The sequence below is a fragment of the Sinocyclocheilus grahami genome, unplaced genomic scaffold (genome assembly GCF_001515645.1).
Source record: "Sinocyclocheilus grahami isolate Dianchi unplaced genomic scaffold, SAMN03320097.WGS_v1.1 scaffold374.1, whole genome shotgun sequence".
Taxonomy (NCBI): domain Eukaryota; kingdom Metazoa; phylum Chordata; class Actinopteri; order Cypriniformes; family Cyprinidae; genus Sinocyclocheilus; species Sinocyclocheilus grahami.
In genome coordinates, this window is record NW_015505553.1 from 225,519 (window position 1) to 241,909 (window position 16,391).

At 39.5% G+C, this 16,391-nt stretch overlaps 2 protein-coding genes across 3 annotated transcripts in view; both read left to right on the forward strand.

Moving 5' to 3' along the window:
• Window positions 1–2,049, forward strand: part of LOC107549520 (serine/threonine-protein kinase Nek2-like) — a 15,804-nt gene extending 13,755 nt beyond the window's left edge. The window contains exon 9 of the mRNA XM_016230636.1: window positions 1,650–2,049. Coding sequence (XP_016086122.1) covers window positions 1,650–1,861 — 212 coding nt within the window. The 3' untranslated portion in view covers window positions 1,862–2,049. The remainder of the gene's footprint in view (window positions 1–1,649) is intronic.
• Window positions 2,050–2,111: 62 nt separating this feature from the next.
• LOC107549519 (zinc transporter 1-like) lies at window positions 2,112–11,529 on the forward strand. Of its 2 annotated transcripts, none has more exons than XM_016230634.1 (2): window positions 2,112–3,164; window positions 10,531–11,529. In XM_016230634.1, the coding sequence occupies exons 1-2, from the start codon at window positions 2,552–2,554 to the stop codon at window positions 11,424–11,426; spliced, it is 1,509 nt and encodes a 502-aa protein (XP_016086120.1). In that variant the 5' UTR covers window positions 2,112–2,551; the 3' UTR covers window positions 11,427–11,529. The 2 variants fall into 2 exon arrangements, with proteins under 2 accessions (XP_016086120.1, XP_016086121.1); XM_016230635.1 differs by having other exon boundaries at window positions 2,112–3,155.
• The last annotated feature ends 4,862 nt before the right edge of the window (window positions 11,530–16,391 follow it).

A 16,391-nucleotide genomic window follows, 5' to 3' on the forward strand; every position in this document is an offset into this window, starting at 1 on the left:
GACACAGGTATAAAACCATTTAATGCTATATAGATGAGGGACCATATGTTGTTTTCTTATTTCAGTGCTCTCTGTTAATGCTCAAGGTTAAGTGTCTGGTATATGATTATATAACTCTACTGGTCAAAAATTTTGAATAATTAAATTTTTTAAAATGTTTTTGATATGGCTATTATGCTCACCAAGGCTGCATTAATTTGATGAAAAATACAATATAGTTGTGAAATAATATTATTATGATTAAAAAAATAACTTTCTATTTTAATATATTTTAGAGTGTAACTTATTCCTTTGATTTTAAAAAGATGAATTTTCAGCACTCATTACCAATGTTGGGGCATTACAAGTAATGCGAGTTACGTAATCAGATTACTTTTGTCAAGTAACTAATAAAGTAATGCATTACTTTTTTAATTTACAAGAAAATATCTGAGTTACTTTTTCAAAAAAGTAACACCAGTTACTTTGTTTTCCCATTTATTGACTGACAGCTCTCCTGTCCCCATACTGGGAGAAATCGGGAGTACAGAGGCGTTGTGTGAACATGATGTAGTTCTAGACTAAATGTGAATGTGCATTAATTCATCCCACTCACAAAAAACAGATTTAGTATTCATCAAAATGAATTAAAACAGTGAAATGCAAACTCAGAATATGACGCAAACCTGCAATAATTAAATGTTAAATAGCACAAATGTATCTAATTCCATTTTATTAACGAATATCTTTGCTTCTGACCTTTGATGATCCAGTTCAACCATACTAATAAGCAAAAATGACTTTAGATAACAATTGTGCTTTGTTTTTTTTATTGCTGAAGAGTGTTTCTTCTCCTGCGTTCTACTGTACAGCTGTGGATTTACTTTTGCTTCAGCCTGAGGTTTATTCATTACACTTTTTGGTGTGAAAGTGCTTTTATATTTGCTATAAATCGAACTCCTTATATTTAAAAACAATCAAGCCCTGCTCATATTTAAAAAGTAACGTAACTCATTACTTTCCATAAAAAGTAACGTAATTAGTTACTTTTTTAGGGAGTAACGCAATATTGTAATGCATTTTAAAAGTAACTTTCCCCAACACTGCTCATTACTCTAGTCATTATGCCACAATTCACTGTATTCGAGTTATTTAAACTTCACTTAAAATGATGAATTGCACTAGATATTTTACTGCAAATTATAATGGTTCTTATGATTTTCAATGTTGAAAACTGTTTTTGCTGCTTTATATTTTTGTGGAAACGGAATTAATATTAAAAACGAATATTAAATCTCACCTCAGACTTTTGTTTGTTTGCAAAAACTTTTTCAACATTGATGGTAATAAGAAATGTTTCTTAAGCGGCAAATCAGCAAATTAGAATGATTTCTGAAGGATCATGTGACACTGAAGACTGGAGCAATGATGCTGAAAATTCAGCTTTGCATAACAGGAATTATATATATATGGTAGTAATATTTTACAAAAAAAATTAAATTTGACTGGTGCTGTATGTAATGAGGCTAGCAAACAATACTTGTGAAGGCTGATGAGTGCAGTAAAAAGGAAAGCATGGCTTATAGCCAACATTATATGGGTTACAGATCTTATAATGAAAGAAAATACTTTAAAACATGAGTGACCAAAACAATTCTGTGTTTTGACAGAGAATGAAGAGAACATCTCCCCAGGAAAGAAGAGGGTTCACTTTGCAGGAGACGGCAAGGAAAACGGCAGACCTGAGAGCAGACTGATTGCTAAACCTCAAGAACATTGTCTTGTAAAGAAGCACCAATGGGCTAACATGCGTATCCAAACTCTTGGTGAAGAGGAAACGATGTATTCATCAAAGCCCAGAGAGATGCAGGCCATCCGCTAACCATGAACCACAGTTTACTACTGAAAGTAGAGCATTAGTGGGATCAAGAGTTTTATTTACAGTTGTTTTCATTAGGAAATACGATTTGTGCTTTTATTTATTTGCTGCAGGATTTGTACAGTACAGGGGAACAACACATTTGTGGGCATTACACTGGATTATTTTAGCAAAGATAATGTGCTGTATTCTTGTCAATTGTTTTATTTGGATTTGCATATATAAATATTTTTTTTAGAATAAAGTGTTGATTAATATTATCAGTTTTGTTTTTATTCATTAAAATTGAGAAGAATTTCTCCATCACTTTATAATACAGTTCGGGGTTTCACGGTTCAAGGGATATACTCTCAATGTAGTCACTTAGTTCTTCGTTTTTCGAGGAATGAGTGAAATTTCCTTCGATCCCACGTTTTCAGCCAATCGCAGGCGAGTGTGGGCGTGGCCAGACGCTGAGCGTGTTCCGTGTGGAAAGTTCGCCGGTCCGGGTGCAAAGTTTCAGCCGTCTGCAGAGCGGAGGCAGAAGACGAGCATTATAACCGGACCGAACTCCGGTCCCCAGCGCTCATTACACACGGATCGAAGTATCGCGTACTGTCTGTCGGGCGAAACGAGTTCAGTTATGGGATATTAACCCGAAGGGGTATCGTGTTGATTTAAAGCTTTGTTTCGTGCCCTGCTCGCGGTGGAATCATGGCCTGCGCGCCGAACCGGGTCCGCCTGCTGTGCATGCTGTCGCTCACCTTCGGCTATTTCATTGTGGAGGTGGTGGTGAGCCAGATCACGTCGTCTTTAGCGATGCTTTCGGACTCCTTTCATATGCTGTCGGACGTGATCGCGCTGGTCGTGGCTCTGGTGGCGGTGCGTTTCGCGGAGCAGACCCAGTCCACCAACAAAAACACGTTCGGCTGGATCCGGGCCGAGGTGATGGGCGCGCTGGTCAACGCCGTGTTCCTCACCGCGCTCTGCTTCACCATCATCCTGGAGGCCATCAAGCGCTTCACGGAGCCCCATGAGATCGAGCAGCCCGTGGTGGTGATCGTGGTGGGGGCCGTGGGGCTGCTGGTCAACCTGCTCGGGCTCTGTCTCTTTCACGGGCACGCCGGAGGCGGAGGACACGGACACAGCCACGGGGGACACGGACACAGCCACGGCGGACACAAAAAACACAAGAACGGGAAGGTGCGTCGGTGTGAGACGCTGGAGGATAGTCGGGCCGCGGGCGAGGAGACCAATAATCTGGTCGGGAATCAGAACAGCAGCCCAAATGGCGTTAATCCGGAGAGGAGCAGAGCCGGTAAATCGGGTTTGTTGTCATTAAAACTTCTAAGCTATGTAGAACACGAGCTATAGATATCATTAATGATTCAAAACAAACGAGACCAGGCGTGTATTAGTCAGGTTAAAGTCGGGTGATGTACGACGAAACGTGTGGAAAAGTTTCCTCTCAGGGCTTTTGTTTCGAGTTTGAGCTGGTTTGTTGAGCTGCAGCCACTGGCAACAACCCCAAAACGAGTTCCGTCATCGTTTACTCACCCTCATGGCGTTTCAAACATGTATTGTTTTCTCTGTGGAACATAAAAGAAGATATTTTGAGAAATGTCACCGTCGGGGTCTAATCAGTAGAAGTCAAGGGTACCGAAACTGTCTGGTTACCAGCAGGGATTGAAATCAGCGTTTTCACTCACCAGCCAATTTGGCTACTAAATTTTTAAGTTACTGGCCATTCATAACTTCTACTAGCCAAAAAAAAAAAAAAGAGACCGAAATAATCTAACAGTTTGAGGCCGTCTAAATCATTTTGTCAGTTCTAGGGCTGTGCGATATTGAAAAAAATAATATCTCACCGTCGGGGTCTAATCAGTAGAAGTCAAGGGTACCGAAACTGTCTGGTTACCAGCAGGGATTGAAATCAGCGTTTTCACTCACCAGCCAATTTGGCTACTAAATTTTTAAGTTACTGGCCATTCATAACTTGTACTAGCCAAAAAAAAAAAAAGAGAGACCGAAATAATCTAACAGTTTGAGGCCGTCTAAATCATTTTGTCAGTTCTAGGGCTGTGCGATATTGACAAAAATAATATCTCAATATTTTCTGTGATTTTATCGATAAAGATAATTAGACGATATTTTGCTGAGTGTGTTATTGTGCTGATATCTTAAGGACTACCGTGGACTCCTAAAGTTTTTGATATTCTTCATATTCTGTGTGCAGGTCAGTTCACAGCAGTGATAGAAATGCATCTTTTCCAACAAGTTTAAATTGATTTTTAACTTTTATGGGCATTCTTACCTTTTTATAAAGCCATTTTTTTTCTAAAAGTGTGCATCATCTTTTGAGTCAAATGCTTACATTTAATCAGTCAATTATAATAATAATACATTTAGGCTGTTACTAAACAAATGAAATCTGTATCAATAAAATTCATCTTTGCAGAAGTCGCATATGAAGTGGCATTTAGATGTATTTACACATGTTAATGCAGCTCAGAGGGACATGGGATGCTTTAATCTGCAGTTACAAATGCATAACTAATGTTTTGATATTTAAAACATGAAATGTTGAATACTGATATTTAAAAGATGAAAAAATACTTTGTGAAATTAAAACCGCCAGTAGGTGGCAGCAAGTCAGTGTTAAGTGAGTCATTGCGATTAAACCGAATCATTTACACGGTTGATTCGTTCAGGAACGAAACACCGTCATGTTGCTCAGAGACACAGAACAGCGCTGTGGCTGTGTTTGCAATGTTTTTTTTTGTTGGCGAAATAGCACCGAGGTAGCGCAAAAACAGCCAATATGGTGTCTAAAACGTAAGTCTCTTGATATTAACTTATTGTTTATTGAACTGTTGTATAAAATATCACATTTGTGTATCACAAAAAAACGGCACTCTTCGTGTGATATTGATTAACTATATGAATTGATATAAATATATACATTTTCTGCCTCCTTATCTTGAATTATGTGATCATTGTTAATGCATATTAATAGACTGAATCATGCAGTGAAAGAACCACTCTAAATGCGCACCCGCACTAAATCCTTAGTTTTGGTCTAACCAGACTTCATCTCGTCGCGTATGCACGCTTCTGTAGGTGTGTTTTGTTTAGCGTTTGCAATATACTCGATAATGTCATGATGTCTCACGAGTTCAGTATTTGCGCTAAACCTGCGCAGATTTGGCTTGCATGAACTTTTCAAAGAAATTAATGAGTGAACATAATTTACGAAAGTAACCCGCCAAATTGGCTAGTGATTTGACAGCGTTACCCGCCACAGCTGATTATAACCCACATTTGGCGGGTGTTAATTTCAAACCCTGGTTACCAGGAATCTTCACAATATCGAAGTCCGTTCAAAAAGAGAAGAGACTGGAACTATGCAGCGCTAGCTATCATTTACAATATTTTCTTGCTCTCCACGGACGAATCTGTTTCTTAAAATATGTCTGATAAGTTGCAAATGGCACTGGCATTTTCATCCTTTGGTCTTGCTATATTATGTAATGAGGAAAGGAGAATTGGGCTTTTTTTGTCCATACAATGGAAGTCATTGGTAACTAAAGCTGTTTAATGACCAACAATCTTCAAAATATCTTTGTATGTGTCCCGCAGAGGAAAGTCATACGGGTTTGGAATGTCGTTAGGGTGAGCGAATTACAGAACTGACATTTTTTGTGTATAATAAGCCTTTAAGAAAATGCACCAACAAAAAAAATGCCCGAGAATTTAATGCCCAACTGTTTAAGTGGTGGTTTTCCCTGCTGAAAAAAAGTTAAAACCAGCCTATGCTGGTTTTAGCTGGTCTCCCAGCCTGACCAGCTAAAGAAGTCAAAATTCCTTCTAAACCATCCTGAAAACCAGCAAACGTTAGCCACTTGATTAGGCTGGTTTTGGTGGTTGTTTTTTTTAAGCAGGGTTGACCTTTACTAAATTAAACTATGGTTGCCATGGTTTCCACTAACCAAGTTGTGGTAACTTTTTGTATTGACCACCACTGTGATCTTTTTTATAGATAGATGCAGAGATTGATAATTAGGTACTTTATTAAGACCATGTGGGAATTTGGGTCGCAATGCTGTTGGACACGATCACTGATCAAGCTCTGGTGACTGTTCTGGTCTTTGTTTGGGGGCTGTCAAAAATAGCCTGCGATCTAAGCCATGTATTCTGTGGTCAGCTAACGGTTCAGTTTCTTAACGCTGTGCCACACCAAGCCAACATCAATGAACTAGTGGCGACGATAACCGTCTGTGTTGCCATCCCCTCTGCGTCTGGGTCAGTTATGCCGAGTTCACACTGCACGATTTTCAAAGACGTCGGATCACTGTTGGTTTCACACTGAATGACTATCTGGAGTAGCATTCAGTTGCTGCTGTGTTCACATTGCACGATGGAACGACGACAGGAGGATACACACTGTATGACTTTACAATAGGAAGAGTCGCAGATAACTCTGTCTGGTGCAGGGTTGCCAGGTTTTCGTTACAAAACCCGCCCAATTACTAAAAACTAGCCTGAAAATAACCCAATTGCTTTCGAGGGGGCCCCCCAGTAAAAATCGCGTTCGGCGGGTTACAAAACCCGCCCAATTACTACTCAAAACTAGCCTGAAAATAGCCCAATTGCTTTCGAGGGGGTCCCCCAGTAAAAATCGCATTGGGGGGTAAAATACAATTTTTTTTGGTGGGGTTCTCCTGGTACAATTCACATTCCAGAGCCTAAATATCACGTTATTGGGGTCGCTTCAACCTGCTGACATAAAAAACAACCGGCGGCAATCGCGGATTTGGCAACACTGGTCTGCGAACTACGTTTCATATAACTCCTCCCCGAACTTCCCGAACTTCCCGCTGCCCTGTATCGTACTCTCTCATTGGCTGTAGGTCATCGCCGATGTGTTTTTCAGGCAGAACTCATTTCACACAGCGTGATTGTGAATCGCCGACAGCTCCAGATACTTAGCATGCCAAATATTTCACGGGCGACGCATCGACGATTCTCTCAGATCGCGTCTTTAATAATTCACACTGCGTGATTGTCACTCGCGTGAACGAGCACCGATTTGCCTCCGATTTCAGCCATTTGTTGGCAATTTCGCAAAACCTGTCGGGCGAGTGAAAAATCGGGCTAAAATCGTGTAGTGTGAACTCGGCATTAGTTGCGCTTGAACACCTCAGAGGCTACAGTCAACGGCTAACTAGCATATACATTCTGTGCCTGCATGAGAAGAAATGACTTACAATTACATTATCAGTCCTTGGTCTTGTTCTTGTAGAAGAAGAAAGGAAGAACAGGAGGTGAGAAATAAGGATAAAAATGAGAAAAGGTTAGTCGCTTCTGCCATCCTTTTTGTGCACTGGTTTGCTAAGCTAAACAGCCAATCAGAGTGATATCTCTCCCCAATGCCAGTTCAACATGCTCCGTCAGCCGCAGACAGCGTCTGACTCGTGCAAACGGTGAGGAGCCCACAAAAAAAACCCTGTGCTGACAGATGCTCGACAACCGCCTGCCATTGGACGACACCAGCTGACCATTGGCTTGGTGTGTCACGGCCCTTAGAGGCTTTCCGTCTGCTGCTTGACTGTCCATTATCACACACTGTTTATTTGATTAGTCTGTTTTTGTGACAGTTTGGGCAACAATCAACCTTGCTCTTTTGCATAATTAGATTAAATGCTTCTTGTCTCCATGGATTCACAATAATGGGATGGCATGGCAGCTCATTACCAGTGTAGATTATGTGCTGACATTTTCTTTCTGTGCTTTTATCTGTTTTTTGTTTTTTTGTATCAGATAAGCAGAATTGTAACCAGATAGGTTCCTTCAAGAAAAGCAGTTTATTCCAAATACAAGCTGAAATAGTACTCTGCTTATCTGGAGGAATTTCATCCAAGGCCTTGTCTGCTTGCTTGTTTATGACAGCCCAGATGAAAGATGAACAGATGGGTCATATCACATGAGAGATGAACAGATGGGTTACATTACCCACAGGCTTCAGTGAATGATCAGCTCACTGCAAAAATGTTATATTAATGAACGGACGTTGTCCAAAGCTTCTGTGTATTTTGACGGTACATTGTTAGTGAGGCTTTTGGATTAATATTACATTTGTTGGCACACCAAAGGAAATAACTATAACTGTAAAGTTTTAATAATTGTTCTAATTCTGAGAATAGGGAAGTCCACAGTAGACCTATAAAAATAATGTCATACAGGAACAATATAATTGGAATCACTTTGAAAAAAAAACTTTTTTCAGTTGATGAAAACATTGACAGCCAGTTGGAATCCACTAGGGATGTGCAAAATTTATTATGTACAGTAATATCATAATTGTTGAGAATGTGCGAGCAGACATTACAAAAAAACGGGGAAAAAACAACTGTCTTTGCAGTCCAAAAGCATTTACTGTAAAAAAACAAGAAAAAGCCTGTTAGAATTCCCATATAATTCACGTTTTAAAAAAGCAGAAAATATCCTGTATGTGTTTTTGTTTTTTTATATTTATAAGATATAATATAGTTAGGCAATGTCACACAAACAAGAGTGCCATTTTCCAAAAAATCGGAGCAATCACAAATGTTGTATTGATTTTATACAACAGGTCTCTATACAAAAACTTAATACTGAGTGAGATGCATTTTAGACATAATATTGTTTGTCTGTTTTGTTTTGTCTTTCTGTTTCACCAATGAAAAAGCCAGAGCAGGACATTGGTGCATCTCAGAGCAACACATTCCTGAATGAATCGGTTTTTGAATGAATCATTTGAGTCAACGATTCAGTGATCTATTCATAAAGACAGTTGCTTGCTTCATTTTTAAATGAATCAGCCGTTTTGAACAAATTTTTTGAATAAATGATTCTATGAATCACTAATTAAGACAGCCAAGCCAAGGTACCAACACAAAAACACACGTCACAAAATATTTTTTAATTATTATTGGGGGGAAAAAAATCCCCAAAAGTATTGAGATATCGTACACCCACTTTAAAAAAAAAAAAAGTGACGTGACATGTGACCCATACTCGGAATTAGTGCTCTGCCTTTAGCCCATCCAAAGTGCACACACACATCAGTGAACACACACACACACCTGGAGCAGTGGGCAGCCATTTTTTTGCTGCGGCGCCCGGGGAGCAGTTGGGGGTTCGGTGCCTTGCTCAAGGGCACCTCAGTCGTGGTATTGAAGGTGGGAGAGAGTGCTGTACATTCACTCCCTCCACCTACAATCCCTGCCGGTACGAGACTCAAACCCACAACCTTGGTCCGACTCTCTAACCATTAGGCCACGACTTTCCCAGTCGTGGAAGATGTTAGAAGATGTTAAAGAGCATTTAAAGCAGAAAATGACTGCAATGTATGCTTAAAATAAACAATGGTATCCTGTGATGATGTGGATGCTAATATAGTTGCTGTTATAGTTATCTTTATCTTTTGTTATGATTCTTGGTGTGAATGAGCCTTTACTTTTTGCTGTGGAATACTGTTTGTGTACATATAATGAAAGTCAGTGGGGTCCAATGTTGTTTTTGGGCTCCATCAATATTAATTATATAGGTGAAAAATAGTCTTAAATATAATGTTCCACAAAAGAAAATAGATCATACAGATTTGAAACGACATTGAGTATTTTTGGGTGAACTATCGCTTCAAACAATATCACATTTTACTAATTATTAATATTAGTATGTATGTAAGCCGGTCTGGAACAGAGTATGTGAGTGGAGCGACAATAGTTTCCCCTCCTCTCTCAAAGTGTTCTCCACCAGCTACTCTGAATTTCCCATTCTTGTTCCCTGCTAGTTAGAGTGAGACACACTTTGAGCCAGAGAAACAGTCTTTCAAAAAAAGGGAAAAACTAATAATAATAATGTAACTCTACTTCACACTGCTTCCATACTGTTGTCTGGAATGCTGTGAATACAAACAAGTGAAACATTCCAGTGATTTTATACACCCTAATTTCCTCAAAAGTTGAAAAGTGTGTCTTTCCAAGTTAAATGGAGCAAAGCATAACTGCTGATTAAAGGTGGGGTAAGAGATTTCTTACCATTATAATCAGTGATGCTGTCTACACCATAGATACTGTATATACATATCTATGGTCTACACTGGATGCGGCGCGGCACGACACGACAAATCCCCGACAGAAAACTTTCAAATGATTTTCAACGGTCGTTTTGTCACGTCCAGTGTACTAGACAGACTTTAGCTGTTACTCGGTGTTACTCACCTATCGAGAAGAAAAAAAGCAACCTCGGCGTCCGATCGCAGGCCTTCCGCTCCTTGAGTTCTCTCCAGCACTGGAAAGCTAATCCGATATTTACACGGGTCCTACTTCTTGCCTTATTGCCTTAAGCCTTCTTTTGTTCCGCAGACGTTTTCCTCTTTTGTTTTTTATCCACCATCTCTATCTTTCTGTCGCTCGGCTCGGCTAATGTCCGTCCTGTGCACTGAACGCTCTTTCCTCCACATCATGAGTAGACACACCCCTTACTGCTGATTGGCTACAAGTTTGTTTTGCTATTCGGCCCAAATCCGTTTTCTAAAGCGTTTTTGAGAAATCGCTTACCCCACCTTTAATTTCAATGAGAATATACAAACTGCTGTTTTGTCATATGTTTTCTGGAGTTTTCATTCTTGCTTTCTTTCTCCTCCGTAGAGATGTGTCACAGTGACAGCCTGGATTTGCAGATTAACGGCAGCGCTCCGTACGAAGAGCTCGAGAATGGACATGACTCGGCGTCCCAGCTCAACATGCGGGGGGTTTTCCTGCACGTCCTGGGCGACGCGCTCGGCTCGGTCATCGTGGTGATCAACGCCATCATCTTCAACATCGTATGGAAGCCATGCTCTCCGGGCAGTATCTGTGAGAACCCTTGTGTAGGCCAACATTGCGCTGACCACTCGCTCAACAGCAGCAGTGCAATATCCAACGCCACTTTGCACGTAGCGGGACCCTGCTGGGTGCTGTATCTCGACCCCACCCTCTGTATCATCATGGTCCTCATCCTCCTCTACACTACATACCCGTTGTTGAAGGAGTCTGCACTTATCCTGCTACAGACCGTGCCCAAGCAAATCGACATGCATCAGCTCAACGCTGGCCTGCGGGGTCTGGAGGGTGTGCTGGCGGTGCACGAGCTGCACATCTGGCAGCTGGCAGGCAGTCGCATCATCGCCACCGCGCACATCAAATGCCACGACCCCACGTCCTACATGGACGTAGCCAAGCGTATCAAGGACTTTTTCCACAATGAGGGCATCCACGCTACAACCATTCAACCAGAATTCGTAACGGTAAACTCGGAGTCTCGCATTTCACTCTGCGAGCTCTCCTGTAGAACGCAGTGCGCCCCAAAGCTCTGCTGTGGCGCCGTTGATGCTGCAAAGCCTCCTGATGGAGCTACAGAACCGAAGAATCCATGTGAAGCCAGAACCCCAACGGTAACCAGTACTTCTGCTACATCTCTGGAGATCATCAGCGAGTCTGTGGAGGAAACGAGCAGGCCAGAATCCATTGTGATCATCACTAGGGAGGTGGAATCGTCATTGTGAGCGAGGAGAAGGTTAGACGGAGAACATTCTGTTTTCTTAAGAGTACTGAAGTGTATTGACTCAGCTGACTGATTTCTGCCATGCTGTGAGAAGAACTGAGCCCAAATACACTCATGATAACACACACACAACACCGCAGCTCGATATCTCAGATACCACACCAACATACAGACAATATAAATAGGCTGGAAAGCAAGGCTAGCCTCCTCTGCATGTGTGTTTAGCACATCGTCTGATTGGTGTGTCCGTGCCAAAGCTTCTTTTCATACAGGACACCAGACACTTGTGTCTTTCCTGTGGTTTGTAATGCAACGACATGCAATTTTAACATTCAGCTGCTGGACCAAGTAGAAATGTCTGGACCAGGTTTTTTTTTCTACCCATCCTTTTTCTGTTTTATCCTTCACACTTTGTTTGTTTCTTAGTCATATTCAAATTTTCAATTTTGTGAGAGATGTAATAATTTATGTATTTAAGTTATTGTTAATTAAGTATTAAGAGCTTTTTGTAAGATTTAGATTTGGTGATATTAGAGATAAAAACAAAAAGGATTTTTTGCTTCTTTCACAACCAATGATCTGTACTTTAATCGAGAGTATTTTTAGATGATGCTTTTCAAAGATTGCTGTTCAGTCTTTCACTTATTTTTTATTAGACATCAGAAGACATGTCGACATACTTCACCATTCCTATAATTCAAACTGCTGTTATAGCACTGAATCTAGTCAGTGTAGGAACTAGACAAACCTTCTCTTATTGGTTTTTATAAAAGCTGATGCCTTGTTTGTTCTGTTGTTGTCAATCAAAACAAGAGGTGAAAATGCTGTTAAAAAAGTTTTTGTTGTTGTTTTTTTTGGTGGGACTGCTGGATATGTTTTGTCCATGCTGTCATAAAAGTGAAGGGACCACCTAAGATTTGTGGAAAACATTCATTTGTGCATGACCAAATATACATATGGTTGTATGGAAAGCTTTGAGAAACCAAGCAAAATTTGTAAACCAAAAGACAAGGGAGTTACTTTCTGAAATACACAGGGAGTAGGTACATAGGTTTGGGGTGTCACACAATCTACTCAGTGGCCTTCAGTAGAAAAAAAAAACTTATAATATCAGCTCTTCACAACAATATTTATATCTGCAAACTTTAGCATTTGGTGAAAATATGCAATTTATGAAAAACAGAAATGTACTAGTCTTTATTATTAGTTGTAGTGAATTTCTTAGAGATCTTTTAGAGGAAAGATGAGCTCAAATGTGCTGACGGAGTGTTTGTATCACTGAGGATTTTAAAAGTACCATGCCAGCTGAAATGTTTTTGATATATTACTGTTAAACGTGTCATTGTGAAATAAACATGCTTGTTTGGTACTGTTCAATTCATGTCTGTTGTCACTTTTTTTAGGAAAGCTGATTCATGTGAGGTTTATTTGATTTGACCAATTAATGAATAGAATAAGACACTTCAACATTGTACAATGAAAGGAAAATCTCTATGCAAATTATAATTAAGGCCAAGTCAACTTTAAAGGAGTCATATGATGCGATTTCAATTTTTCCTTTCTCTTTGGAGTGTTACAAGCTCTTGGTGCATAAAGAAGATCTGTAAAGTTGCAAAGATTGAAGTCTCAAATCCAAAGAGATATTCTTTATAAAAGTTAGCCACGCCTACCTAAAACGGCTCATTCTAACACGCCCCCACATGTCTACATCACTATGTGGGAAGATTTGCATAACGCCGCCCAAATGTTCACGCAAAGAAAGAAGGCGTAACTTTTATTCTCGCTGTAGTATTGTTGTTGCCGCCATGTCATGAAGGCGCTGTGTGCTTCGTTGTGAAAGCGAAACTACTTTGTTTGGCCTTCCAAAAGAGGACGATACCCGCTTCGTCTGGTCCGTGCTGGTCGCTGAGGAAATACATCAACTTCACCGGATCGGCTTTCACCGTGGACGACGCGGAGTCCAGCCCGGGGGCATCACATGTGGTTGCCGCAAGCCAGCTAGCCGCTCCTTCGTCGAATCTGCCGGCCGCACCATTCTCAAGGCCGCACCAAATACACCAAATAATGTTCTTTTTAGCAACATCATATGACCCCTTTAAAAGCTGGCCAAGATGAAACCTGTGAATGCTAAAGAGCAGCGGGGGGCATCTTTTCAATTTCAGCCTTAAATCCACCAAGAGATACAAAGTGAAAATGTTCAGAGATGTTGTAATGCTGATAACATTTAGTAAACAAAAAAATGATCAGCTTCAAAGTCAGTTAAATAGTAATGTAGCCAAGAACTGTTTTGTTTGCTTCCATGACAAATAGCAAATGAGTCTTCAAGTAGATTATACCCATATGGTGTAATGTGAATTTATAAATTATGGTACGTAACATGGAATCAATTATTGTTTGATTTAGCAAAAAAAAAAATTTGAATGTTTAAACTACATTACTTTTAACTTTAAAAAAAGTTACAGCTAAATGTTTCATTGACCCTTCCACATAGAGTATATAAAGACAAATTAAATTTAAAGTTCAAATTAAATTGAATAGTAAAGAACATTATAGTAGTGCAGAATGACTTCTAACATCATTTCCTTGAAGAGTCAACTCAATCAGATGCTCTACGACTCATTTATTCTGTGACACTCCAGTTGGTAAACGTATAGCTATATTAACATTTCAAACAAGACTTCAACCTGGCTTAATTCTGTCATTGTTTGCTGTAACTGCTGACAACTCTACCTTTGCTACAAAAACCTATTTACCAAATGGCCTGCACACAATGGGATAGTTGGATGGTGGAAGATGTTTGGCTAAACACTAGTTTTAGGCCATAGTGACTATTCAGCCAAAAATAACTTATATTGCAAAAACAGTTTCTCTGCAGAAGTTTGTGGTAACGTTTTGTCTCAGAGCTGTAGATCTATGTTGACATTACATTCCAGCTTCCACTTTTTCCATTAAAAAATGGTTTCATTTCTACAATGGCGTTTCAATGGGCCACAAACATTCACTGTATTTTTAACAATCTAATATCCTTGAAAATATTTGTGAAAGGTAAATAGCATTGCCTAATTTTTTTATTAGTTTAAAAACAAACAATAGATAAAGTCTAAGGTCTGTGGTTGAAGAGACTTTTAAGTCAACTCTGGTTTGAGGAAATGTGACTGAAAGGCATACAGAGACTCCATTCAGCATGTTATTGCAGAACCTTGAGTCATGAACTATATAGCTACAAAAAAAGGGGGAGAGAAAGGCATTTACACTGCATAAATGCCACATGCAGCCTGATAATGAATCCCACACAGCAGCACTATGGCCTCATCAAAGCCGTCACATGACTCTGCTGTCCAAAACCTGCCTTTTATAATGACCCAGCACCTGTTTCACTGCTGAAAGATTCACATTAACCCCATAAAACAATCTCCTTCAATGTGAAGAACAGTGAAAATCTTCCTGAATATTATACAAGAAGCTGAATATCCATCGTTGAATACTTTCAAATATATACAGATGGCCACATTCACATGTACAACAACATACCAATAATAAGAATTTGGTCCCATTCAGATTATGCAGTCATCACGTAAATATTCCAATAACTAGAGAGTAAATAACTGGAGTTTGTATCTTTATCTGAGGTTAATCATTCAGAATAAAGACCTGTATAAGTGCATGTCACATGAATCAGTATCTAAACAAAACTTCACCATGTTATTAAGGCACAGTTTGTTAAGTTAATGAGAATCTTTTCTGTAGATTTGAGAGTGGCTTTAGTACAAGCAACAGGCAACTTCAGGAGAGTAATAATGTGGGAAGAGATTACGCTTCACTGCTGACTGCAAAACCCAATCATCTGCAGACTTTGATCACACTGAGGTCAATAAGTACAACATATTGTTGTAATTCAGGTGAGGTGACAAGCAATAACACCAGATTTCAGATGTATCAAAGATGAATTCCAGCAATTCCAATCCCCAAACTACACTGACTTAGTGTTTGTTTCAAATTTTTATTAAATTTTTTTTTTTCTTAACGCATGTTACTGGTAAGCTTGTAAACAATTCATTCATGCATATATATATATATATATATATATGCACAAAATTTTTTGACGAGTGATATGGCTCACTTTTCTCTGAACATGTGCAGGCTGCACTGCGCTTAAAGGGATAGTTCACCCAAAAATGAAAATTCTGTCATCATTTACTCACCCTCATGTCGTTCCAAACCTGTATGTAAATTTTGAAGATTGCTGGTAATCAAACAGTTGGTGGTTGCCATTGACTTCCACAGTAGGAAAAAAAATACTATGGAAGTCAATGGCAACCACCAACTGTTTGATTACCAGCAATCTTCAAAATATCTTCGTTTGTGTTCAACATAAGAAAGCAACTCATTCAGGTTTGGAATGACAAACGAATTTTAATTTTTGAGTGAACTATCCCTTTAAGACAACCGCATTTAGAACTCTATTTCGGTACGCAACTCACACTTTTCACGATTTGGATGAAATTCAAAAAAGTCTTGCCCAATATTTTTTGTTTGATCGCGACTTCTGTTTCACGCTGACGCAACTGTCATTACATTTATCTTGCATGCGCCATCTTTTTTGAATTTGTGATTTTTCCATTTTATTTGATTTCCTTTACATTATCCTTATTGGTACTGACTTATCGGTCATTCAAACACCATATGTACTAAGTATGCACATATCTTAGAGAACAGGAACTCGAGCTATAGAACCTCACCCAAAAACACACATTCCTCTCACAGCTGATACAAGAAACAGAGATTAAGACAACAGCGGGTCTATAAAGCTGATGGTGCTCAGATCACATGCAGAAACAACATAAACAGGGGTGTGAATCTGGAGAAACAAGCGCTTCAGAAGAAGTGCTGCCTTCAGAAATGTTCAAATTTCCACTTCTGAAGTCGTAATTACAAGTTGGTCATGTTGATCCCGAAAGAACAGGGA

What these genes read in the sequence shown, in the direction of transcription:
- LOC107549519 (XM_016230634.1), top strand. Translation starts at nt 2,552, where the DNA reads ATGGCCTGCGCGCCGAACCGGGTCCGCCTGCTGTGCATGCTGTCGCTC. An exon ending in GAGCAGAGCCGGTAAATCGG is followed by an intron (nt 3,165 to 10,530) that starts GTTTGTTGTCAT and finishes TCTCCTCCGTAG; the next exon opens with AGATGTGTCACAGTGACAGC.